At 35.4% G+C, this 25,759-nt stretch overlaps 1 protein-coding gene and 1 pseudogene across 8 annotated transcripts in view; one reads left to right on the top strand and one right to left on the bottom strand.

Annotated features, from left to right (window-relative positions):
• NCOA2 (nuclear receptor coactivator 2) overlaps positions 1 to 25,759 on the top strand; it is a 140,998-nt gene that overhangs the window by 94,121 nt on the left and 21,118 nt on the right. For all 8 annotated transcript variants that reach the window (XM_015887868.3, XM_015887867.3, XM_007427034.4 and 5 more), the window contains 7 exons: positions 3,170 to 3,273; positions 6,127 to 6,304; positions 10,145 to 10,333; positions 12,321 to 12,422; positions 12,532 to 12,672; positions 17,733 to 17,880; positions 23,768 to 25,031. In XM_015887868.3, coding sequence (XP_015743354.1) covers positions 3,170 to 3,273; positions 6,127 to 6,304; positions 10,145 to 10,333; positions 12,321 to 12,422; positions 12,532 to 12,672; positions 17,733 to 17,880; positions 23,768 to 25,031 — 2,126 coding nt within the window. The remainder of the gene's footprint in view (positions 1 to 3,169; positions 3,274 to 6,126; positions 6,305 to 10,144; positions 10,334 to 12,320; positions 12,423 to 12,531; positions 12,673 to 17,732; positions 17,881 to 23,767; positions 25,032 to 25,759) is intronic.
• LOC112540498 (tether containing UBX domain for GLUT4 pseudogene) lies at positions 6,583 to 7,379 on the bottom strand (annotated as a pseudogene).

The following is a 25,759-nucleotide window of genomic DNA, read 5'->3' as shown; positions in this document are numbered from 1 at the left end:
ATTGAAAGAGAGGAGAAGAAGAAGAAAATTGAAAAACAAAGTAAAGATCAAAAGTACAGAAGAGAAAAAGAGAGAAACAGCAAAAGAAAAAAAAAATTGATTTCTGACCCTCCTTGCAGCAGATATAAGTAACAATATACATCAAACTCTTACTCTAAATTTAAAACATAGCTTCCATTATTTCTATTAACCCATATTATTTCTAATCATCAAATCCATACAACATAATTTCATTTTTTTCTGTTTCCCACAAAAACTCCAAAAAAAGTTTCCAGTTAGCATTAAAATTACAGTGTCTATCTTGAATCAAAGCCGTCAATTTCGCCATTTAAGCCAACTCCATCAATTTCACCATCCATTCTTCCATTATAGGTAATGTCTTATCGTTCCACCTCGGTGCCTGTAAAAGCCTTGCTGGTGTTACCATATATAAAAACGAAGTCCCATGAGTTTTTTCCAACTATTTATCCATCAAACCCAAAAGGAGAGTCTTTGACTTTGATTGAATATTGATCTTTAAAATCTTCTTTATACAGATATGTATCTCATTCTAGAATTTTTTTGCTTTTTTACAAGTCCACCAGAGATGATAAAAGGTCCCTTCTTGTTGGTCACATTTCCAGCATACATTTGAAGTACCTTTATACATTTTAGATCATTTTTCAAGCAACAAGTACCAATGATACATCATTTTATAAAAAATTCTCTTTAAGGTTATAACACAATGTAAATGTTAGTTCTTTCTGCCACGTATTTTCCCATTGTTCCATCTGTACATTGCAGCCAAAGTTTTTAGCCCATTTTATCATACAGTCCTTAACTTGTTCATCTTCTGTCTCTAAAAACAGACAGTATTATTAATGAATTAGCCAAAGAAAATTTTGTCCCTGTTCAGGACTTTCCCAGATTTCTATGGGTCCTTAGTATTGTTGAAATTTGTTCAAATAAATATTGTAATTATGCTTATCATATTTTATTCTGTTTTTCTTGCAAGTAGTCCTACAGGATTTTTTTTTTTTTAGTTTTGTAATCTTGTTAGTTTAATAGTAAATTTGGATTGAATTAAAAATACAGAATGTGAATTAAAAATTAAGCATACATTTAGAAATGGCTCAATTTACTTTGGCATTACTTTGTGTTATATATTTCTTCTGAACTCTTTGATATAAATGTACCAGACAATAATCTCCCCTCCCCCACTCATTTCATTCACTCCATGAATTTACTCACAAGTAAATAAGATGGCAGCTTAATTATTCAAACTTTATGGAATATATTATAAATCATATTTCATGTGTGATATAGCTGTACTTTCATGATTAATGTTTTATATTTTATAACTGTAATTGTTATCCAAATCCAGTTTGAACTTTATATTTAGTTCAGTAATTATCAATGTGGGATTTCTGGCTTTTCAAGATGTAGGAAGTATAAATTGTTGATGCAAGTAAAACAGTATTAGTAAGTCTTGATTTGTCAGTTAGTCTTAAAATGATGTGTGGATCTCACATTTATTTTAAACAGCACTATTTTGCTTTTAATAGCAATAACTTGCTTTTAAACTTTCCTTAGATCTTCCTGAAGATCAGTGATCAAGTCATATTGCTTTGAGATTAAAGAAATTCTAGTTGAATTATGGCATCATTTTTCCCTGGGGCTGGCTAAAGTTCTCAAAGCTACAGGATCACCCAGAATATCAAAGTGTTGATAAATTAGCCCACAAAAAAGATAACAGTTTTGGAACAATTTAATTTACTGCAAATTGTTTTCTGTACTTAATTTATTTTGATTTTGAGTTTTGATCTGATCCACTTACTAGAAGTCTTGTCTTCTACCATATGAAATAGACATTAATCTGTTAAAATTTGGATTTCTGTTTTTCTGGCTTCTTCGTTTTGTTTTTGTTTTTTTGTTTCTGCTCATCTGATATTAAATTATATTAAATTCCTTGAAAATCCTTTGAGCTAAAAGTCAAAGTAAAATATTTTAAAAAATCCCAACTAACAAAACAAAAAAGCAGCCTTCAAAGCAGTGAAGCACAAATATTCATCTCCAACTCTATTATTTCCAGTTAAAATGTAATAGTTTAGGGAACATATATCATAAATATGTGCCAGTACTGTACATTTATAAGAAAGATTAGCCTAATGCTTAAATCCATCATTCTTGCATGCAAAGTTGGTTCTACAGGACCAGTATTTAACATTCATGCTATTATAATGATTATGACTGCTAGGAGGAATTTTAAATGTAGGTGGAGAGATAAAGTATAATCCTGCAACTTAACTAGTAAATTACATTTTTTTGTTTTAGATTTGCATATTTTCTATCAGCTGCCCCAAATTTTGTCTAAAATAAATACAGGATATAAATACTGTAAACAGACAGATACATGTTCATGATCCTTTTACTGAAAGTCAGTTTGGTATAATGGTTTAAGGCACTTGATTAGAAACCAGGAGATTTGAGTTCTAATCCTCCCTTAGGCACAGAAGGCAACAGGGTGACTTTGGACCAGTCATGCCCTTTCAGCCGTAGGAAGGTGGCTCTGGCAAACCACTTCCAAATATGTTGCTGAGAAAGCTGCAGGGAATAGTCCATGTGGTCACCAGGAGTCAAGACTGACTCCAAGATACTCACTGTATATATGTGTATAATCTTTTCCTTACTTAAGGAGTATATTATTTATAATATTTATAGGTCACTTTTGTGAATAAACACCTCAAGGTAGATTCCAAGATAAAAATGTAAATAATAGTATATTCTAATAATTAGCAAAGTAATAAAAACATAGTAATAATAAAAACACATATTTTGGCTCTAAAATACTTTTTGAATTCAGTAAGTACTTACAGATAAAATCTTCAGCAGTCCACTAAAAGATAATTCATGAAAAATGAAAACAAAACTTTGATTGCTATAATGAATTCCTGGTAATAATATGTAAGGCCTTTTTGTGCACAGTAACGAGATTACTCTTGAAGATTTGTACTTGACAAAGATCAGTCTTGCAGGCAGGAGTTAGGGTTATCTGAATGAATCTGAAAATGGTGATTAGTTCCATCTGGGTTCATAATCCCCATTTTCTATAATGTCAAGTATAATAAACATTTCTGTTACATTACTTAGTTCATAGTATGTGTTTTCCCCCTCTCTTTTTTATGTGCAGAAAAAGCAGCAGCAGCCAATGAAGATGAAGTACAGAAAGCTGATGTGTCATCCACAGGTCAGAGTGTAATTGACAAGGATGCACTTGGACCAATGATGCTTGAGGTGAAGTGTCAAAAGTTTTTATATTTAAAATTATTTCCACTGTTCTGATAGATTCAGCAAGATAAAATCAACATAAATTTGGATTTTGTTTTTGCAGAATTAATATATAACCAAATCTTTTGCCATCCTAAAGACTATCCAATATATTATGACACAAACTTTCTGCAGATAAGGTTCACTTAATAAATTGTAGAATAGGAGCGCGTGAATTGTAAAATTCAAAGGCAGTGCAATGCCTCAAACAAAACGAATAAAACTTTGCATGTATGATCTGCTAATTGATGTTTTTCTCAATCTTATTTTTATTTCTCAAAGAGTTTCTGACCACTCTTTGAAGGAAAAATAATTAACTTGCATTGTTCTTCTATAATTTTATATGGGAGAGTATAACCAATTAGATAATAATCTGACTTAGAAGTGTAGCAGTGGGTAATAAAAAATAGAGTACTTTACAGCCTGTAAAGGATATGATCAGACACTTAGGAAAACAGTATCTTATGTAAAGAATTTCTGCAAGAGAAAGGCAAATGTATAGTCAGTAATGTGATAGAATAGGAAATGATAACATAAAAATGTAATAGTGTGATCCTTATTTCATATTCATAATATAGTGTGATCCTTATTTCATATTCATAATATTATAAATAATTATATATTATCTTATTTGCTAATATATAAATGAACCATTTAATAACACTCTGTTTATACTTCTTTCTGAGGCAGAATTAAGGTCTGTTTAATAATGCTGTTATTTAAATTCTGTTCATTTAAGTTCTGTTATGGGCAGATGTACCTAACCATATACAGAAAACAGCAGAATATTGTTCAAAGAAGATTTTTTACTCCAGTTTGAAATTTGTTTGATTCAGGCTAATTGCATGGGCAAAATTGACATCCTCTAAATTTGATTCCAATATTTCTTAAGGAAAGAAAAGAAAGTCCCTAGTTCTCATAGATTCAGAAAAAGAAGAGAAATATTATTTGCTATAATTTATTATCTCATTACAGTCCTGCCTACAGTTAAAATCTGAAGGACTTGTCCTGCAGATATCCCCACTGTCAGAGGCTCATTTATCTGCCATAAAGGAGAATCCTCCTCCTGTGTCACTCCCAGGCTATAGAAGGCACATCTCTAGGACCTCCATTTAGTCCTTACTGTCTTTCTTTAAGAGACCAACTAGTACATAGCTTTTTCACTAGGCTTTTAATTGCTTTAAGCCTTTTCTGTATTTTAATTATTGCTAGCTGCATTGACAACTTGAGCAAAAAGAGATGATAAAACGAATTATATTGATCCCATCTTCCATTGTCATGACCAGTAAGAATTAAAGGCAGGATTCATATGAAAAATAACTGATAAGTAGAAAGATAAGAAAGAATCACAATTCATTTACCATGAGATAGTGTTTCCTTGTTCAGTTTTGTTACATTTGGGAGAAACCCAAGGGTTTCAATTATCAAAGATTTCAGGTTGCATTTTAATTTTCCCTTCATGCTCCAGAGTTTTGCATTTAGCTTTTCCACTCTATTCACTAAAATTGAATAGTTAGTTAGAGGAAGATTACACGGGTGGGTCTGGGATTTTTGTTTTTGTTTTCTTGGATTGGGGCAATTTAGCCTTTCTTCATTTCCCTTTTTTTCAAAAAATTATGTTAAAACTTTATTTGAGTTTCTCACAATTGCAATTATGGCCCTATGAGTTCTGGGCATCAAAAAGGGAGACCCAAAGAACCACATCCAACACCTAGCCATCAGGATGCCTATTCCTGCTTTGTGCTGTAATCTACTGATAGAGGCCCCATTTTGAACACCCTTTAGTCTAGCAGAGTTAAATCTACTTAATTGGCTTTGTTGGGTCCAACCCTGCCTAAATAGAAAGCTATGTTATTTTTACAAATTAATTACAATTAAGTAAATTTAACTTTAACCAAGTATGCTCATCACTGTGGAGACTAGATGTCTAAAACTAACAGAAAAGAGCACAAATTTCTGTCACTGGGAGGAGACATATTTCAGTGCTATTTTATCAGATATGCTGAAATTTGGGATGCGGGGAGAGAGATTTAAAAGAAAGATTTTATGTATACCAATTTGGACTTATGGAGAGAAGTTTGTGTACATTTATACATTGCACTGGATTACTACCAGGACTTAGCATGGTTCTGGTTCTGAGTCACTAACTAAAATAATGCACATCTGTGTGTATTAACTCAGAAATAACACTAGTTAGGTACAGTGAGGCTTCTCTTAGATAAGTATGCATAGGTTTTCAGCCTAATGTATTAAATATGCTTTTAAATATAGCTTATATTTAATTCAGTACACATTATGTCAAATACTTTTAGCAATGAGATATTTATAATTTCAATTATCTATCAAGATTTCAGGTTGCATTTTAATTTTCCCTTCATGCTCCAGAGTTTTGCATTTAGCTTTTCCACTCTATTCAGTAAAACCTTGTATCTTTAGTGTGTCTGTTGAAAACTCACATTATGAATTTAAGCCATGTATTTCCTCTTGCCTCCAGCACAATATAGAACATAAAAGTTGAGCATTATTTCTAAGCTTTAATGTCCAGTCATGTTTGCATCCATGCAGCAGTATATTGTTAAGCAGTGTAACTCTTTTGTATGAAAACTTTATTTACTTAATTACTGTAATAGAAAGGGGACAAAGTTTTGCCACCTTGTCTTTAATCAAGAAAAAATTAAGGACAGCTTGAATCTTAATATGATAATTAACAAAGCCTTTCTCCCCTTTTTAAATTAAGAGATTCCATGAGATGATAGTAACATCATTACTTTTATCTTGTGTGGATTCTCACACAAGAAACTTGTTGTTTCCTAACTTCAGGCCCTCGATGGATTCTTCTTTGTAGTGAATCTAGAAGGTAATGTGGTATTTGTATCAGAGAATGTGACACAGTACTTACGGTACAACCAAGAAGAACTGATGAACACAAGTGTCTATAACATCCTACATGTTGGAGACCACAATGAATTTATCAGAAACCTGCTGCCAAAATCTTTAGGTAAGTGCTCTAAAGCTATACTCTGTAGTGATTATGCTTTTATTTACTTTTGTACATTGGTTTTGCCGTCACTTGGAATGGATTTCAAGTGTTTGCAATTTCATGGCATAAATTCACCAGGGGTCAGCAATATTTTCAAGCACCAGGTTCCCCCCACCCATTGCTGAAATCGTTCAAAATTATAGGTAAGATTTTTTTTTAACAAAAATGTGCAATCTTGCGAGTAGCATCTGAAAGTGTTGTGACTAACCTGAATGTCCTGGTATCTTTGTCCACTTCTAATATAATAAAGATGTAACATTGTAATATTGATTTCCTAGTTGACCACTGCCCATAAAAGGGACAAATGAGGTAGGCATAGGCTCTGAAGGAGGACGAAGCTCCATTGTACTATCCTGAGATCCTCTACTCCAGTTCTGCTTATCAGTACTTTGGTTGGTAAATGCAGCCTCACATGAGCAGGATGAGCTTGGGAAGGCAAGCAGGTGTGGAAAAGACACAGCCTCTGGCTCTTCCCTAAAAAATGACCCTTCTGTTATTTCTTTAGAAAGAGTCTCATTGCTCCCACCTTCTGCATAACCAGAGGAAATTGCCTTCTTTGTGATCACTCTGATAATGGCATTGCCTCCAGTTAGACTAAGTGACTTCAGACTGGTCTTCTCCAAAGCAATTTTCCCAGATACCTCATCTCGCATGTAAATACAGACAGGGGACACTTCACATTGCTGTTCCACATATTCCCTGGTCTGTGTAAAATGGTGAAGAATATCCCACAAGGTCTGGCTGGAGCTAAACGTGTCCTGGAATCTAGAACCATCATGTAATTGCAGTGCAATCCGTATTGTATTTTCAATTCCTACTCTATTACGAGAGATTGGCAGCATCTCCAATTTGGTATTGTTGGGTAGGTTGGCAAATCTCCATTGCAGAGAAAGATCCAGCTCTGTCCTCTGAAATTTCAAATCATACTCATTGGGACTAAAATTCTGCTTTCTACAAACTTCTTCCAAGACCTGGATCAGCGTGGTGCTTGGGCCTACTCTCACCATCACCTATTTGGGGCCAACAACGACATGGCAGAAGTCCCCTCTGCCAGCCGCCGACATCTTTCTCTATCTCTCTCTCCTCCTCCTAATTCAGGCCAGCTTTCCGCCACTGCGGCTTCCCTCACCTCCGTCCCCTGGAGGCACCAGGTTCTTCTGCAACCAAGCCCAATGGCCACAGCAAGGGGGCGTGGCTTCCTTTTCTAGTTTGTTCTTGCTTCCAAAGCAATTTCTCAGATCAACCTTTTTTACTTTTCCCTTTCATATATGATGTAATTACATATAAAAATTGATAGCTCTATTGTTCATATTGCTATAGTCTGAATCTTCATACATTGTGTTATTTTTTTCCAATATAAAATTTAAATTGCTAATGCTAAATGAGAACTGTAGTGGTTAAAAAGTTGTTTTTGATAGAAGATTAGATGCCAATTAGAAAGAATTTCAAGGATTTAGCTTTTATACCCCCAAATCGATACAGGTAATCCTTGAGTTATGACTGCAATTGGGACTGGGATGCCATTGCTAAGTGATGCAGTCGTAAAGCCTGATGTCACATGACTACATTGCTTAGTGATTGAAATCCCAGTAGTCATAGTTGTGGGTTGACAGGGGCCAGCAGAGGCTGCGGGAGGGCTGGTGGAGGGTGGCAGGGTGCTGCAGGCAGGCTCATGCTACAGAGTGTGGGAGGGCGGGGGTTGCTACAGAGTACAAGATTGGATCTTGTACTTCATAACGGGCTCCTCAGGAGAAAAAGCAGCAGGAGCAATTTACTGAGGACACTTGCGGCCTTCCCTGCTGGCTTCCCCATTGACTTTTCTTGTGGGAAGCTGACAGGGAAGGTCACAATGGCGATCACATGATGCAGCTCACTGCGACATCGTAATCACAAGCTGGGCACCCAAGAGACTGGATCGCAATCATATGACCAAGGAGAAGCTATGACAGCTGGAACTTCAAGGACCAGTTGTAAGTCCATTTTTTCAGCGCCACCGTAACTTTGAACGATCACTGAATGAATGGACATAAGCCGAGGACTACCCGTATCTCTATTTTTTTTTTTTAGTCATTGACAAAATAGTACAGTGCCCACTTTCTCAGTGAGATGTGTCCACAGGTGGGGATGGGTTCTTCTGGGTATATCCAGCATAATCCTAAAAAATTAAAATGGTTAAAATGGATGGATAACACGGTATGCCCACCAGATCTCTGAGATCATGCACACACATTATTACCCCCCTACAAAAACACACACACACACACATTTCAAGGCAGAGTTCACTTCAGATCATCAGAGTGCAGCAGGAAATGAACAGTTTGTTCCTTGTTGGGGCAGGTCACCGTGCTTTTCAGCTGACTGGCAAATAAAACAGGCAGGTTGCTTTTCAAATAGACCAGGTGATTTGTGTGATTACCTGGCTGGCAGGGAGCAGATCACTTGTTTTCCCACTGATAATACCAACAAAAAATTAACAGTCCTTTCCCCTCTGTTCACATGATCAATCGTGCTTTTTATAGTTGTTGATTGATTGATTGATTGATTATGTACCATCAAGTTTTTTTCGACTCCTAGTGACTACATAGATAGATTTTCTCCATGATGATCTATCCCTAACCTGTTTTTTTCAAATTTCCCAATGGTGCACTCATCACTGTAACTGAGTCCATTCACCTTGCCACTGGTTGTCCTCTTCTCTTTCCTTCACCTTTCCCAGCATTAGGGCCTTTTCCATAGAGCTGGGTCTTTGCATAATGTGTCCAAAGTAGGATAACTTGAGCCTGTGTCTTGAGTGAGAACTCTGGGTTGATTTGCTCGATGATCCATTGGTTTGTTTTCTTGCCTATCTATGGAATTCTCAGGAATCTTCTCCAACGCCAACGTTCAAAGGCGTCGACACTGTTCCTAACCTGCTTCTTTGAAGTCCAACTTTTGCTTCCATAGAGTGTCACAGGGAATACCATGGCTTGAACAATTGTAGGTATAGATACATCACGGCATTTGAATATCCTTTCCAAGGCCTTTATGACTGCTTTTTACAGTTGTAGCCTGCCATTATTTTCCAAACGTATATATGCACTAACAGAGAAGTTTCATTAATACAGTGCATGTTGAACTAAGTATTTGCTAAGGGACTCTTCTTTTTTTATTTTGAAACTAGGAACATAGAATATGCTCAGAAGAGAGTCTGAATTTGAAATATTAAAGAAATTCTGGTGGTGGCAGTTGCCAGAGATATAGCTCATTTCTAAACAACATTTTGAGCTACCTAGAAATTCTTTTTTGACTTCCAGCATGTTCTGTGCTGTTCTTTCCTTTAGAAGTTCATATTTTTTATCCTTGTTTGTTAACTGCTTTTCTCCTACAGTATCTAATACTGTTTTAGCTTAGCAGATGAGTTTGGCTTTCTGTTATGTTGTCAGTTCTTTCAGTCACTACTTCACTGAATATGGAGAAAGTTCATGACTGGGAATAATTTTCATCAGCTTATGCCCCATGATGAATTTTTTCCTATGGTAATGCAGTATTGATGTAAAAAACATATGGACACACCACTGAAGTATGGAATGAGTGTTTATGTTGTGGCAAGGATTTAACTCAAGAAGAGAATATGGTATATCAACAACTTTGAACTAGCCCTGAGTCAGCAGCCATGTCAGCACTGGCATTGACTGTAATTTACTGTTTCAGAGACTGATTGCATCCCCACTAGTAAATTACTTTTAAGGGTTTAAATATGGCTGGTCAGAACATCTTGGTAAGCACCTATTCATTGTATATGAACTTTGTTTTACTTAGTGAATGGTGGACCTTGGTCTGGTGAATCTCCTAGGCGTAACAGCCATACCTTCAATTGTCGGATGTTAGTAAAACCTTTAACTGATTCTGAAGAAGAAAGTCATGAAAACCAGGAAGCACATCAGAAATACGAAACTATGCAGTGCTTTGCTGTTTCTCAGCCAAAGTCCATCAAGGAAGATGGTGAAGGTAAGCAGAACATATTTTATCTGTATGAAGGATGGCCTCCTCAGGTGTCTTTTTCCTAGCACAATTTGGTTACTAATAATCTGACCAACAGCTGAAAAACAGCCTGTCAGGAGCCTGTCTATAGCCTCATGTTCACTCCTCCACAATGCATTTAGGGTAAAGCAGTGGGCAACCATAAAAGGAAAGCTGTGAGAGCTGTCTGTGAACCATAGATTACTTATATGATCTAAATTAGTTATTGGAAGAACTCATTATTTATATAACTACAAGACTGTGACAGCATTTTATATTTTCTGGCCCCTCTAAGTATCTCATTGACCAATATACTGATAGACATTCTTTGATTTCTAAATTAAACATTTACTGACACTCAGTATATACAGATAGATATGCATATTATTTGCTTATCATACATAAGCAATGGAAATTACTGCATCTGAATACCCTTTGATGTCTTCCCCAAACTGATTGTGTAGAAGCAAGTCATCTTGGTTTCATGGAACTTGCTCTAAAATATGTATACTTACAAAAGTTGATAGAAATTATTCACGTCACAGTAGGACTTTCTTTTTATAAATTACGGCTTACTTTCTATTAAGTTTGTTATTTGTCCATTGGCTTTCTTGGAAAATGATGTTAAAAGCATTGCAGCTTTCAGATTTATAATTGTGTCCATACATGACAGTCATTTTGAGTGAAATACCAGTGTGGTATAATGATTAAGAGGAAAGCCAAATTCTAGTCAACCTTATAGATATATAAGATATATAAGCTTACTCAGTAATTATTATTATCACTGGGTTGTTATTGTGGGAAAAAATAGCAGAAAGGAATGTAATGTATGCCACCTTGAGTTCCTAGAGGGAATGTAGGCTACAAATCTAACAAAAATGAATTAAGCTACATCATTCAAGGTAGGTGTAATATACAGGTAAGAGAGATGAAGATAGTTCTTTAATTTATATAATGGTCTTCTAAAATACTGAAGCTAAAATAAATTGTTCCAGAATACTTTCTTGATTAGCTGGTTGAAGAGCTCAAGAACTAGAATGGGTTTAGTGTGCAAGATTCTTCTCTATTTTCTTTGCTTGAATTAGAAATCTGTTTGGCTTGAGGATAGTTGGCAACCAGCAGTTGCTTAAGCATTAAACACTTAAAGGGCATTCAGGAAGTGTTTGAGAACTGTTTATTAGTAGTCTCTTAAATTTGGCATTAGGGAGGCACTGCTATTTTCTGTTTAGAATGCAGATATGTTTATAAGGTTATAAGGCATTAAGGAGTAACGACTCTTGATTTGCAATATGTAAAAGAAGTTACTGTGTTACTGATTATTGAGCATTGAAGGAAAAAAATTGTTCAGGCAAATGTATGTATATTTGTACTATTTTAAACTCTGGGCTTAATGGAATTAAGTCTGATTTATTATTTATATTTAATAATATTCATATAATAAAAGACAAATCAAAAGAAAGAAAAAAGAAAAGAAACAAAAAAAGTGCAAGAAAAAAAGAAAACTAAAGTTAAGAAATATATGTGATTCTGACCTTCTTTATCTTTATCTTATTTCTTTATCTCCTCCCTCTTAAATACTTTGCAAATTCCCTCACCCTCTTATTTAATCCACATCTTTCTTATTCTTCAAATCCATAAATCATAAATTCATTTTTTTCTTTTTCAGCAAAAAGTCCATATAAGGTTTCTAGTCTTTCAAAAGAAAAATTGTTTGTTTTCTGACCAGAGTTTTATCAACATCCATTTGGGAAAGGGTTGATCTGAGGAATACTGCAATCCTCACATAAGTGAAATTTAGTCAGAAGAACTTAGGGATTCTTGGAGAACTAAGGAACTCCACTACAGCAGGGGAATAGTCTTTTCTGCATGCCATTTTCATGTTTGCTGTCTTACAAGATTTTTAATTGTTTAGTAATTCTATACTCCTCTATCAGATCTTTTTGTGTAATTAAAAAATACCTTTGTTCCATTGAAGATCTGCAATCTTGCTTGATTTGTGTGGCACGGAGAGTTCCAATGAAGGAAAGGCCACTTCTGCCCTCCTCGGAGACTTTTAGTACTCGTCAGGATTTACAAGGTACAAAGAACATGTTAAAAACTTTATTTAAAAAAATGTACAGGAGCTGAACTATGTCTTGCATCAATGTTTTCATATATTTGTGTGTATATATGTTATGTATAAACAGGCAAGATAACTTCATTGGACACTAGTACCATGCGAGCAGCTATGAAACCTGGTTGGGAAGATGTGGTGAGAAGGTGCATTCAGAGATTCTATGCACATCATGAGGGAGATATATCTTTTGCTAAGAGGCATCACCAAGAGGGTAAGGATGCTCTTTTTTTTTTTTTACTTGAAATATTGAAATAAGTTATTTACAGCAGAAGCAAAAACACTGGTTGTAATCCAGAAATCTTACAAGATTTCAGTGCAAAGAAGAGATTTTAAGATGCTCAAAGACTTCCCTGTTCATTGCAGTACCATTTTTTAATTTATCTCAACATTTATATCCCACAATTTTGGTATAAATATTGCTTACAAATTTATTTCCTAAGGTTATCTATTATCTTCCATTAAAAAAAATCAGGGCAATTAAGAATAATTCTTACAAAAAATTGTAATATGACTATAACATTTAGTATACATTGCTAAAACAATTAAAAAGCAGTAAAATAAAAAGTGGCAAACTTAAAAGTAAATCAGCAAACATTTAAATGCTATAGTGAATAAAGAAAACTGTATAGGGCAGAGTAGATGTATGTAAGTGTTTGTGAGCAGCACTGTTGGTGACAAAAATTTTGGAATATTTTAAACAGAATTCCAAAGTGGTAAGGGAAGGAATTAACAGTGTTAAAAACACTGACCAGCCAAAAATGATATAGGATTTTTTTTTAAATTAGTGACAGATTCTTTCTCCCAAGATCTTTTTGGTTAAATATGATATTAAGGTTGTGTTTCTTAACATCCTTCAGACTATGTAGCTGGAACGTCCTCGAAAGAACATCTCCCTTCAGTCCAGCCTAGGAACATTAGAGAGGAAGGTTTTGGGATCTTCCTCCCAAAATCTATAAATAGAGTACCTAAAAAAACTTTCTGAATTTCTTGAAACACAATGAGTACCTGTGCATTCAGTCTTACAGGTGAGGGCTGAATGAGAAATCCTTTTTAAAAGCAATATATCTACATCTCTAGAGACAAAAAGGAGTTTATTTAGGAAAATAGGGAGGGCAACAATCACATCTGTAATTCCAAATAAAATCAATAAAGTTGGTTAAGCTAAGCTAGCTTCATGTGAACTGGATGATGGATTTCATAGCCTGTGCAGATTCAGTTGCAGAAATAATGTCTTAATCTTTGCCTCCTGTTTGGATGTTGTTAGGTAGATTTCTTTATTCTGTCCTTGGTTCTCTGGAGAGCTTTATCCTCATGATTTTGCCCAACAGTATAGAGAACCCGCATTCTTAAGAATCCTACCACTGAATGATAATAGGACTGACTAGTTTTAACTGATAAGGATGATCTTGTAGAGGCATTTTGCAATACAAAAGATAAATTCTGGTCATCTAAAGCTCCCAGCATGAGACCAACATATGCTCTTTGGAGAATATAAAAATGAGTTAGTCTAAAAGTATTGTAATCATCATTCACAGTTTGAATCATACATGTTGGGTACTCTATTAAGAAACAAGTTAATTGCATACTTGCTAGGTTGAAGGATATATTTACTAAATTGAAGAATATAGGATTGTTGTTTATATTTACTTCTCAAAAGTTATAGATATATCAAGTGGTATATAACCTATCTCTCTGATGTTTGAAAATTTATTTAATTATTTACCTTAATTAAATGTTTATGTAAAGCCCCCTTATCTGGTAAATTATTTAAATATTGTGAATTTCCATGGTAAACTTTGTGCAATTACATATGGGTGTGTTATTTAGATTGTAATTATTTTTTCTGAAGTAAAATTTTAATTCCCAAATAGGCACAGGCTGTATATATTTTTAAAAAGAGAGGAAAAACAAATTGTGGCATTTTGATTTTAAAGTTCAGGGCTTTGATCCTCAATTCTATAAAATAGCTCTGGCAGAAAGTGGTGAGAACTGTAACTTGTGTATGCAAGATTTTAGGGAAAATATTTTGATATTGAACATTCATGTCTGAAAATCCAGTGTGCATGATATATACTGTGGCTGTAGAGTTACTTAACGTTTCTTTCCTCATATAAGACTGTCCTATGTTGGCCAGTAGGTAAACTCAAACATTGAAAGGAATATTGGGAGCTATTTAGCATGTCACATGCTAAAAGGGGGGACAAGATAAAAGCTAACAGCCATGACATGCACATGTACAGGTTTGGCTTTTATTGTTGTTATTATTACTGTTTTTATTTGTTAGAAACCCTTTTTTTCCTCCCTTCCATCTTATAGTCATCTCTGCTAAAGTACAGAGCGTACTCCCAAAAGACTAATTTAACATATATGTTGTATATCTGTGGCCAAAGGGGGAGGTATTTCATTTATTAAGCCTCTGCCTAACCTAGAGACTGGGGAAAGGATGCGTCTGCATCTCCTGCTTACGAGTACTCCAGAGGCAACTGGATAGCCTTTGTGAGAAAATGATGGGCTATGATGAGGCCTGATCGATCAGGGTTTTCCTTATGTTTTTGCACCTATTTAATGTATGATATATGCAAACTCCAGTAGTATAAGGAACTAGTTTGGGAACAATATCAATACATTAGTTGTTTGCTGAATTGTAACTTTAGTGCCAAATGTAAAGAGTTTCAGGTTAATCCAGGGAATCATTGTGGTTGTTTGTTGTTGTTTTCCTTTAACACTAAACTTAAAATGGATCATGCCCTGGAACAAAACTCTCATACAAGATTCCTGTTAGTCATAAACAGAAAGGTGGGATACCACACATTTTATAATAAATGAGTATCAGAGAAATCAAAACAACTGTAAATGGTTTGATATCTGTTTTGTTTATTGGTGAAGATTGCTGTGAAGATGTATTTATTCAGATCTGAGCTGACTATAATTTTAAATAAAGACAATTTGTCACAGTGTATTTTAAAAAATCCCATTGCTTGCAGTTACAGAGTAACATCCTTTTAGTTTTTACATGCTTTAAGAATCTTAACATCAATGCTCTTGACAAGGGTGCATTGGAATGTCCTGTTCTGTATGAAAAGACTGTTGCCCCAAAGGTTCAGGCTGAATCAGTGGCATTCCTTAATGTGAAATTTCATTATACATTATTCGTTATACATATTCATTATACATTACTACAGTCTTCATTTTTCATTCTTACCCTACACAAACCTTTATGATTTTTTAAGTTATATTTTCTGGTTTCCTTCTGCCAAATTTTTCATGTTAAATGTTATAACAGGATAGACTACTTGAAGGCAGGAACAGTTTGTTTGTTTTTTAAAAAACCCTGCCATACCAGTGTTGCAAGTCTGGACAAGAAAGAAATGTCTAGCACTGTCAGCTTCTTAATGTCATTTGACGTATCTTATCAGCTTTTTCTAACCTGGTGCCCTTCAGAAGTTTTGGACTATAACTCTGTCTCCCCAGATAATGTGTTTCTGGAAGGCACAAAATTGTGGAAGGGTATACTGTATGATTTATGCAGGAAAACTGCAAACTGGTAACAGGTCAGCAATAAAAACTGGGCTTTCATGCACTAAAAAAAACAAGTTCATTGTCAAAGATAAATCTTATAATATCTAACCATTGTTGTGTGTGATTTTTTTCTAGTATTGCCTAAAATCTTAATATTTTAAGAATTTGAGATTGCTTTTCCTCTATTTATTTATTTAAAATATTTCTCTACTGACTTAAAATCTCAAAGCATTTTCAACTGAAAAATTACATTTACAATTAAAAACTACAGGTCAAAACAATTAAAACATACAATGTCTTTTTGTTAAAAATAGAGTTAAAATGCTAAATAAAAAAAAACAGCAAAATAAGTATTAAAATACTAGCAGAAAGAAACAGCAAGCAATTTAAAAATGAATTATTGAAAGGCTTTCCATAAATGAGTATGGAGGTATATTGGGGCCATAAGAATAGAAACCAACTTATTTTGTTTCCCAGTAAAAAAGGTATTAAAGTTACAGTCATCAGATTTAATACTATACCATTTCTATTAGAAAATGAAGCAAAAGTTACATATTTGAAAATTCATGGGGTTCTGAATTGGATTATTGAAGTGTTTAATTTAGTGTTTCTCAACCTTGGGAACTTTAAGATGTGTGGACTTCTACTCCCAGAATTCCCTAACCAGCCATGGTGGCTCGGAAGTTCTGGGAGTAGAAGTCCACACATCTTAAAGTTCCCAAGGTTGAGAAATGCTGGTTTAATTTGTCTGGATTATGCTGTTTGAGTTAGCCCTCTAGTATATAAATCTTAAACAATGCAGGTTTAAGAAAAACATGTGCCTTTTTGAAGAAAATGTAGCTGCTCTAGAACTATAGCTTTAACAGAATTATAAATAGAGATGTAAAAATAAACAGAGTTGGCCTTTCAGAAGCACCTGAAAACATGGCTTTGCCGTCTGGCCTGGGGAACTGATGGTGGTGTGGAGCCTGCAAAATAGCTGTAGTGTTAGTGAAATTGATTGTGCTCTCCTGCAGATTATGTTTTTTTATAGTTTTAATGTTTTTTTATTGTTTTATTTTTTTTAATTATTCGGTTAGTTTTGGGTTATTTTGTTGTATATTTTGTGTTTTTAACTTTGTATGCCACTCAAAGTCACATGTGTGAGATGGGCGGCTATATAAATTTAAATAAATAAATAAATAATGATGTGGCTTTCCTTTATGAGGAAACTGAGTAGTAAATGTTTTCAGGAACAGTAAGGATAATTAATAGGGGTGGGTAACAGTAGCTGTAGAGCTATATGGCCTTTATAAGCCCACTTTTTTAATATCCCAGAGTCCCCAATAACTGTTCTGAGAAATATCACTTTCCAGTCATTTTGAGAAAGGAACATATGAAAGCTGTAGTAAACCTAAAATTTGCTTGATTCAGTTTACAGATATAAACAAAAACACTCAATTTCTAAGAAGAAAGAAGTTTGCGGTCTTATTCTTGTATGTGACATAACCCCATCCATTCATATATAGGTGCATCGCTTTCCCAATGTTGGCATCATTTCTCTTTCAGTTAATACTTTACTCCACTTGCTCTTTGGTCTTAACCTGAAAAAACTTTAATACTGCCTTGCTGATTTTGCAAAAGAAATTGCAGATTTCTTCTTGCCTTCTAAAATAAGGAATAATATTAATGGACAGAGTCCACTTTAATGTGGTGGTTCCTGTAGCAGGCTGTGTGTCTTGATGCTGTGTCTTTGTTTTTGCTTGCTTACAGTGCTGAGGCAGGGGTTAGCATTCAGTCCCGTGTATCGGTTTTCTTTGTCTGATGGCACTATAGTTGCTGCCCAAACGAAGAGCAAGCTCATCCGTTCCCAGACTACTAGCGAACCTCAGCTTGTAATATCTTTGCATATGCTTCACAGGTAATTCTATAAAATTTTTAACTTGAAAAACTGGATTTCACTTTCAGTGACAGCTGTAGCATATTATAGCTGATAGATCTTTTAGCTATAGTGACTCTAGTTTCCAGTAAAAAGCTAGGTTGTTTTTACTGTTCCTGTTTTCTTAGCTAATATTAACATCACAGACCTAAACATTTATTTGAAAGAGAATCCTATTACTTGAATGCAGTGTATAACTAAATGAATTTGTGTCTGCAGTTGAGAACAATGAATGGTGTTTTAAAGGAAACTTTTCACCATGAGATCTTTATCTATTGTAATTATATGTATTCATGTTTAAGCCACAGTTTACTTTTTTGCATGACTGATTTACTCTTTTGCATAAGGTTCAGAAATCATTGTCCTTAAAGTTCTGTCTTCAACTCTGATATAATCCAATTACTTGAAGATGAGCGGGAGGGAACCTGCACTGGGGATCTGCATCTAGCAAAGTTCTCTTGTACGTTTTTATTCATATGCTAATGAAGTCATTTTGCAAGATACTTTGCAAGCAAACAGCAAAAATAACTCATGTGACAGTGCTTTGGAGATGTAAATATTTGTTATATACATATCTGATTGATTTCTAAATAATTGAAATATCTCTAGAGGTTTTAAAGAAAGGATCTTCCTGTGGAAAAATATCTCTTGTGCACACAAATGGGTAAATTAAAATAACAGTGGTTCGCCAAATTTTTCTGTTTCTTTTCAATTAAAAACATAGTTTACTATTATTTAATAAAAGGATGTACTGACACAGCTGGTTATTTTGATTATACCCATCTAAAGAGCTGCAGTTTTGTTTGTCAATTTCAAACTGCTATTAATTAATTAATTAATTTAATTTATATAGCCACGCATCTCACATATATGAATCTAGGCAGCTTACAATAAGAGGGTAACATACACAATATAAAAATAAAAACACATAGCAGCCAAGCATAATAAAAACAACCGTTAACAGAGCCAAGAGAGGCTCCACCACATTGAAAGACTGGAATCTCTTCATATTTTGGGAGTGGTTCTTGAGGTGGTAAACATGACATGTTAGGCTATATGAAAGTGTATACTAATATTATTTGGAAGAGAGGAGGATAAACTTTGGAAAAGAGAAATAATTGATAGGTTTCTTGTGCTGGTCTTTGACCGTAATAAAGATTTGATTTGATTTGATTAATTTGATAAGTTTCTGTACAAGGTTCAAGGAAAGGAACTGACTATTCAGATATTTAACAACAAAAATTTATATGCTGAAGAAGGTCTGGAAGATCTTAAAAGGTTTTTTGACATGTATCTTTGCAAAAAAAGCACATTTCTTGAGGGAGATACTTTTCCTCTCAATCTTGTCCCTGAAAGAAAAAAAAAATCTTCCCCAGAAGTGGAATCTCTAGTTGTTAAACTATAATTTCTCTCAGTTAGCGTCGTTAGTGGCGAGGCATACTAACTATTGTAATTCTACTACATCTGGAGGACTGCAAATGTTTATCCTGGTTTTGATTATGGTTTCCGTGTATTATAGGCACCTATTATATTGGCACATGGAGTGATGGAGATCTGCAGAGTGATATTTTTTTAAAGGAACTAAAAAAAGAGTGAGAAAGAAGCTATCCTTGAGATTTTGGTCAGAAAGTCCAGTAGGATTTAAAGCAAACTTTCTCTCCCAAATTCTCACAAAATGTTCACCTGCATCTTTTATAATATGCAAGATACCTCAAAGAGCATCTGCTCAGTCTCTGGGACTTGCAGCCATTACAAGATTGAAATGGTAAAAGATGAGGTGTACATCCCTTTTTAGGAAGCTGCAACACTGAGAAGAAGTAATAGCTTCTGTCTCTCAAACTGGGCAAAAGTAACTATTGTCCTATGATTCTCTAAGTTCCAAATTCCTCAACAATAATGATTTCCCACTAGATAGGTTGAATTCCTACTCCGTCAAAACTTTGAAAGCCTTGTGTAACCTTTGCTCACACTGAAACTTGCATTTAACAAGCTATTGTATTTTGTAAAAGATTAAGGGAGAGTAATCACACAGTACCTATCTCCTTGCAGAGTGACTATCATTTCGTCCCTCTCTCCATCATCTGTTGTATGTATATGGAATATCATGCTGTTACTTGTGAGATTTTCTTATAAAAGATAAACTCTGGTTGGAACAGCCCAGTCATGCAGAAAAGATTCCTGTCTACTATTTTCCTCTGGATATGCATGCATCAGCTTGTATGCACACAAATACACATACACATATTTACACAGAAATACAAATATTCCTATAACTATGCAGATCTCATTCTAAGCCTTTTCATTTTAGAATTCCCTACTAAGAACTGTTCCATAATAATATTCATTGGGGGGGGGGGTCTCTTCAAGGTGATTTTAAATACTTGCTTTTCTTTGTAAGCCTTATTAATTACTAGAACTACAGATTTGAAAAAGATGTATTCATATACATTTAAATGTTAGCAAACTGCTATAATTTTTTTTACATAGAACTGTGTATTTGTCTGTTTTACCTAGTGTTCAAAGAAATATGTAATGTTTATGAGATATTATATGGAAAATACAGTGGTGCTTGTGAACCTTCTTGAAATTTCAGTATTTCTGTATAAATATGACCTAAACATGATCTGTTCTCCACACAAGTCCTAAAACTAGATAAAGAGATCCCAATTAAACAAATGAGTCAAAAACATTATACTTGTTCATTTATTTATTGAGGGAAATTATCCAAAGCTACATAGAAAGGGCTTACAACCCTTTAAGTACCACTGTATGTACTTAAAAGCACCTAAAATGCTTTCTATTTATGTATGCAATATAAAGTTAGCTATTAAAGCAGAAATACATTTGATATGAAATGAGGGCACATAGGTGCTATTTCTGTCTTTGTCACTATCCTTGTCATAGTCACAGGTGGACATTAGATTATTTGCTGAAGTTACAGAATGGATGTCCACTGATGAGGATTGGTATATGCCTGAGGAAGAACCACATTGCTGATTGGAAGCTAATGTGAAGAGGCATGATGCTTGCTTAATCAGCACTGTAGTCATTAAGGCAATGTGCAATGTTAAACCCAGTCTGTTTCAGACAAAAGTCTTTCCTCAGGGGCCTTATTTATGAGCAACAAGTATTGAAAAAAAACAATACATGGCACAAAAATAACATAGAAACATATACTGAAATGAAATTATAAACCTGATTCTAAAATATAGCACAGTTCTGCATGTATGAAATATATTACTGTAGAGTGTTTTTAAATATTACATTAATTTATAAATGAACAACTTATTTGTTGTATTATAAAATAATCTTACATTACAAAATAGCAATGTACCATACTGTGCAAAAGTTTTAGGCAGGTGTGAAAAAATGCTGTAAAGTAAGAATGCTTTCAAAAATATATATTGTAATTGTTTATGTTTATCAATTTACAAAATGCAAAGTGAGCAAATGGAAGAGAAATCCAAATCATATTTGGTGTGACCACCCTTTGCCTTCAAAACAGCATCATTCTTCTAGGTACACTTGCACACAGTTTTTGAAGGAACTCAGCAGATAGATTATTCCAAACATCTTGGAGAACTAACCACAGATCTCCTGTGGATGTAGGCTGCCTCAAATCCTTCTGTCTTTTCATGTAATACCAGACAGACTCGATGATGTTGAGATCAGGGCTCTGTGGGGGCCTAACCATCACTTTCAGGACTCCTTGTTCTTCTTGACGCCGAAGATAGTTCATAATGACATTGGCTGTATGTTTGGGGTCATTGTCCTGCTACAGAATAAATTTGGGGCCAATCACACGCCTCCCTGATGGTATGGCATGATGGATAAGGATCTGCCTGTATTTCTCAGCATTGAAGATACCTTTGATCCTGACCAAATCTCCAACTCCATTTGCAGAAATGCAGCCCCAAATTTGCAAGGAACCTCCACCATGCTTCACTGTTGCCTGCAGACACTCATTATTGTACTGCTCTCCAGCCCTTTGGCAAACAACTGCCTCCTGCTACAGCCAAATATTTCAAATGTTGACTTATCAGTCCAGAGCGCCTGCTGCCATTTTTCTGCACCCCAGTTCCTATGTTTTTGTGCGTAGTTGAGTCGCTTAGCCTTGTTTCCATGTTGGAGGTATGGGTGCAGTTCTTCCATGAAGATCACTTCTGGCCAGACCTCTCCAGACAGTAGATGGGTATACCTGGGTCCCACTGGTTTCCACCAGTTCTGTGCTGATGGCACTGCTGGATGTCTTCCAATGTCAAAGGGAAGTAAGCATGATGCATATTTCATCTGCTGCATTAAGTTTCCTTGGCCAACCACTGTGTCTATGGTCCTCAACATTGCCTGTTTCTTTGTGCTTCTTCAAAAGAGCTTGAACAGCACATCTTGAAACCACAGTCTGCTTTGAAATTTTTGCCTGGGAGAGACCTTGCTGATGCAGAATAACTACCTTGTGTCTTGTTGCTGTGCTCAGTCTTGCCATGGTGTATGACCTGTGACATGAAACTCTCTTCCACAGCCTTACCTTAGTAGCAGAGTTTGGCTGTTCCTCACCCAGTTTTAAGCCTCCTACACAACTGTTTCTGTTTCACTTAATGACTGTGTTTCAGCCTACATATGGTCATTAGACTTTAGGGACTTGATGTCGCACAATTGATGATCATTATCACCTGCTTGGTATAATTGGTTAATCATACACCTGACTAATCCTACAAGATCCCTGACTTTGTGCAAGTGTACAAAGTATGCAATTGTAAGAATTGATGCTGGTTTGAAGGCAAAGGGTAGTCATACCAAATATTGATTTGATTTAGATTTTTCTTCTGTTTGCTCACTTTGCATTTCGTAAATTGATAAAAACAATTACAATATATATTTTTGAAAGCATTCTTACTTTACAGCATTTTTTCACACCTGCCTAAAACTTTTGCACAGTACTATATATGAAGTTACAAAGTAAAACTAAATTGCTTATCAGGGATGTGCAAAACTTAGCATTCTGGACACAAGGAATCTGTGGTTCCTCAAAATTTCTCTTTTGTTCTGAATGTGCTAATCTGAGATTTCCAAGACTGAATTAAAGTTTTTTTTAATATTGCTAACCACATAGTGATCCAGATTTACTTAGAAAAAAGAATATGAACCACTGCCTGAACAGCATAGTTCCAGAGTGGCACTTCTTACCTGTTTCTTCAGTTCTCTGCACCAACTAAACTCCTCTATATCAGCTCCCATATTAGAGGACAAAGAGATAAAGTTTGTTTAAAATAGCTGTTAAATGTCTAGTTCTGTTTTGTGCGACATCAAGTCCCTAAAGTCTGACTGCACTGGGGACATCAGTAGCCTCCAATTCACTGATCTTCATCTGCCTCTGTAAAATGAGAATTGTATAATCTGATGCCGGTAACGCTAATTCTTTCTTACTGCATTTGCCATCTTGCAGATCTCATGGCCGCAACATCTGGCCTAATTATTGGATTTTGCTGCTTTGGCCCCATCACATAATTTTGTATCCCCTAACCTACTATCCTCTAGACAAATCAAAGACTTACATACTTTTTGTTCTCTTTTGATAGGCAGTACATTTATTAGAATCAAGAGTAGATTTTGTTTTCTCACAAATCAACACATCTATTTTTTTTTTACTGAAAATTGTTAAGGTATATGTCAAAAGGAATTGTTTCTGCATTGTTTGTTCTTAGGAAATAAACACATATAAGTCTTAAGGATATATCATGATTAAACAAATGGTACACTTATTTTTGAATATGGGATTATGAAAATGATATTCTATTGTATCTTTTTATTAAGCCTATTTTAATTTAACATGCAATATTTTAGCTGTTTTGTCCTTTTTTTCACATTTCAGGGAACAGAATGTCTGTGGGATGAACCAGGATTTAACTGGACAAGTAATGGGAAAGCCATTGAATACAATTAGCTCTAACAGTCCTGCCCATCAAGCCATGTGCAGTGGGAATCCAGGTCAGGATATGACCATCAATAGCAATATGAATTTTGCCATAAATGGCCCAAAGGAACAAATGGGTATGCCAACAAGCAGGTTTAGTAGTTCGGGTGGGATGAACCATGTGTCAAGTATACAAGTATCCACTCCTCAGGGTAGTAACTATGCACTAAAAATGAATAGTCCTTCTCAAAACAGCCCTGGCATGACACCTGGTCAGCCAAACTCCATGCTTTCCCCAAGGCATCGTGTGAGTCCTGGAGTGGCAGGAAGTCCTCGGATCCCACCCAACCAGTTTTCTCCTGCAGGAAGCTTGCATTCACCTGTTGGAGTTTGCAGCAGCACAGGAAATAGCCATAGTTATACCAACAGTTCCCTCAATGCACTTCAGGCTCTCAGTGAGGGGCATGGAGTCTCTCTGGGGTCATCACTGGCTTCACCTGATGTAAAAATGGGTAATTTACAAAATTCCCCTGTAAGCATGAATCCTCCCCAGCTAACCAAAATGGGAAGTCTGGATTCTAAAGATAGCTTTGGATTGCATGGGGAGCAATCAGAAGATACAACTGGACAAGCAGAAAGTGTCTGCCATTCAGGAGAGCAGAAAGAAAATAATGATAACATGCCCCAAGTTGGCAGTGAAAGACCTGATGGACAGAATAGACTGCATGATGGCAAAAGCCAGACAAAGCTCTTACAGCTGCTGACCACCAAATCGGATCAGATGGAGCCTTCATCTTTGGCTAATACTATGGGAGATGCTAACAAGGACTCCCTGGGAAGCTTATCTGGTTCTGGTTCAGCACATGGAACCTCGCTCAAGGAGAAGCATAAAATTTTGCACAGGCTCTTGCAGGACAGCAGTTCTCCTGTAGACTTGGCCAAGCTCACAGCAGAGGCCACAGGCAAAGAACTGAACCAGGAGACCAGTAGCACAGCTCCAGGTTCAGAGGTAACTGTTAAACAGGAACCAGTGAGTCCCAAGAAGAAAGAAAATGCACTACTTCGTTACTTACTAGATAAAGATGATACTAAAGAAATTGGTTTACCAGACATTACCCCCAAACTGGAACGGTCGGACAGTAAGACAGACCCTTCCAGTAGCACAAAGCCAGTAGCTATGAAGACTGAAAAAGAAGAAATGCGCTTTGAGCCGAACGAACAGGTAAGAACTTGTGGGGGGTTTATTTTACTTATTCATTTGTTTATGTTATTTGTGTCAGAGATGGGTGCAGAAACAATTCTTGTTCTGCATCTCTTCTAACACAGTGTTCTTTGTGATTAAAATCACTAACATTGCCTGTGTTGCCAAGATTCTGCTGGCTGAAAAAACTGATCTGGAAAGTGCCAGTTAGTTTAAAATGTCGTGCTTGGTATAGTATCAGTTCAGCTTGGAGATGGGAATGAAAATGTGGGATGAGAATGACACGCATTTATAGAGGCTACCTGGAATATGTGACTTTCAGTCTGGCACCTGATTTATTGTGTGGTTTTGAAGGGCAACATTGAGAACTGTAGAATGTGAATTGAGCAAGAAGCGAAGTTCTGTTTGAAAAAAAGCAAAACTAAATGCAAGTGGCTTGAACATAACGTACCTAAATTTGTGGATGCTTCTATGCAGAGACTAATTAGAAAGTGTACAAATCAAGGTTTATATAGAAGTCTCATTCTCACAGGAAACAATCCAAATATATATCAAAGTGTTGAGTTCTTCATGTTTGCAATAAGTTTTGCTATAAGAAATAATAATGTTCATAATTTCTGAGGACATTTTCTTCTCTTTAGCTCAAAAGTAATTTGCTCTGTTGATTTACAAAACTTGCTTTTATTTTGCTTTTTAAAACCCTGCAAAATGTATCCTATATTTCCACAGCAGTGGTATAATTCATGTTG

The sequence above is a fragment of the Python bivittatus genome, unplaced genomic scaffold (assembly GCF_059951505.1).
Source record: "Python bivittatus isolate LINGU-HERP-01145 unplaced genomic scaffold, Pbiv_v1 ctg000840_np1212, whole genome shotgun sequence".
Taxonomy (NCBI): domain Eukaryota; kingdom Metazoa; phylum Chordata; class Lepidosauria; order Squamata; family Pythonidae; genus Python; species Python bivittatus.
Note: the sequence above shows the minus strand (reverse complement) of the source record. Positions and strands in the feature narration are given on the sequence as shown.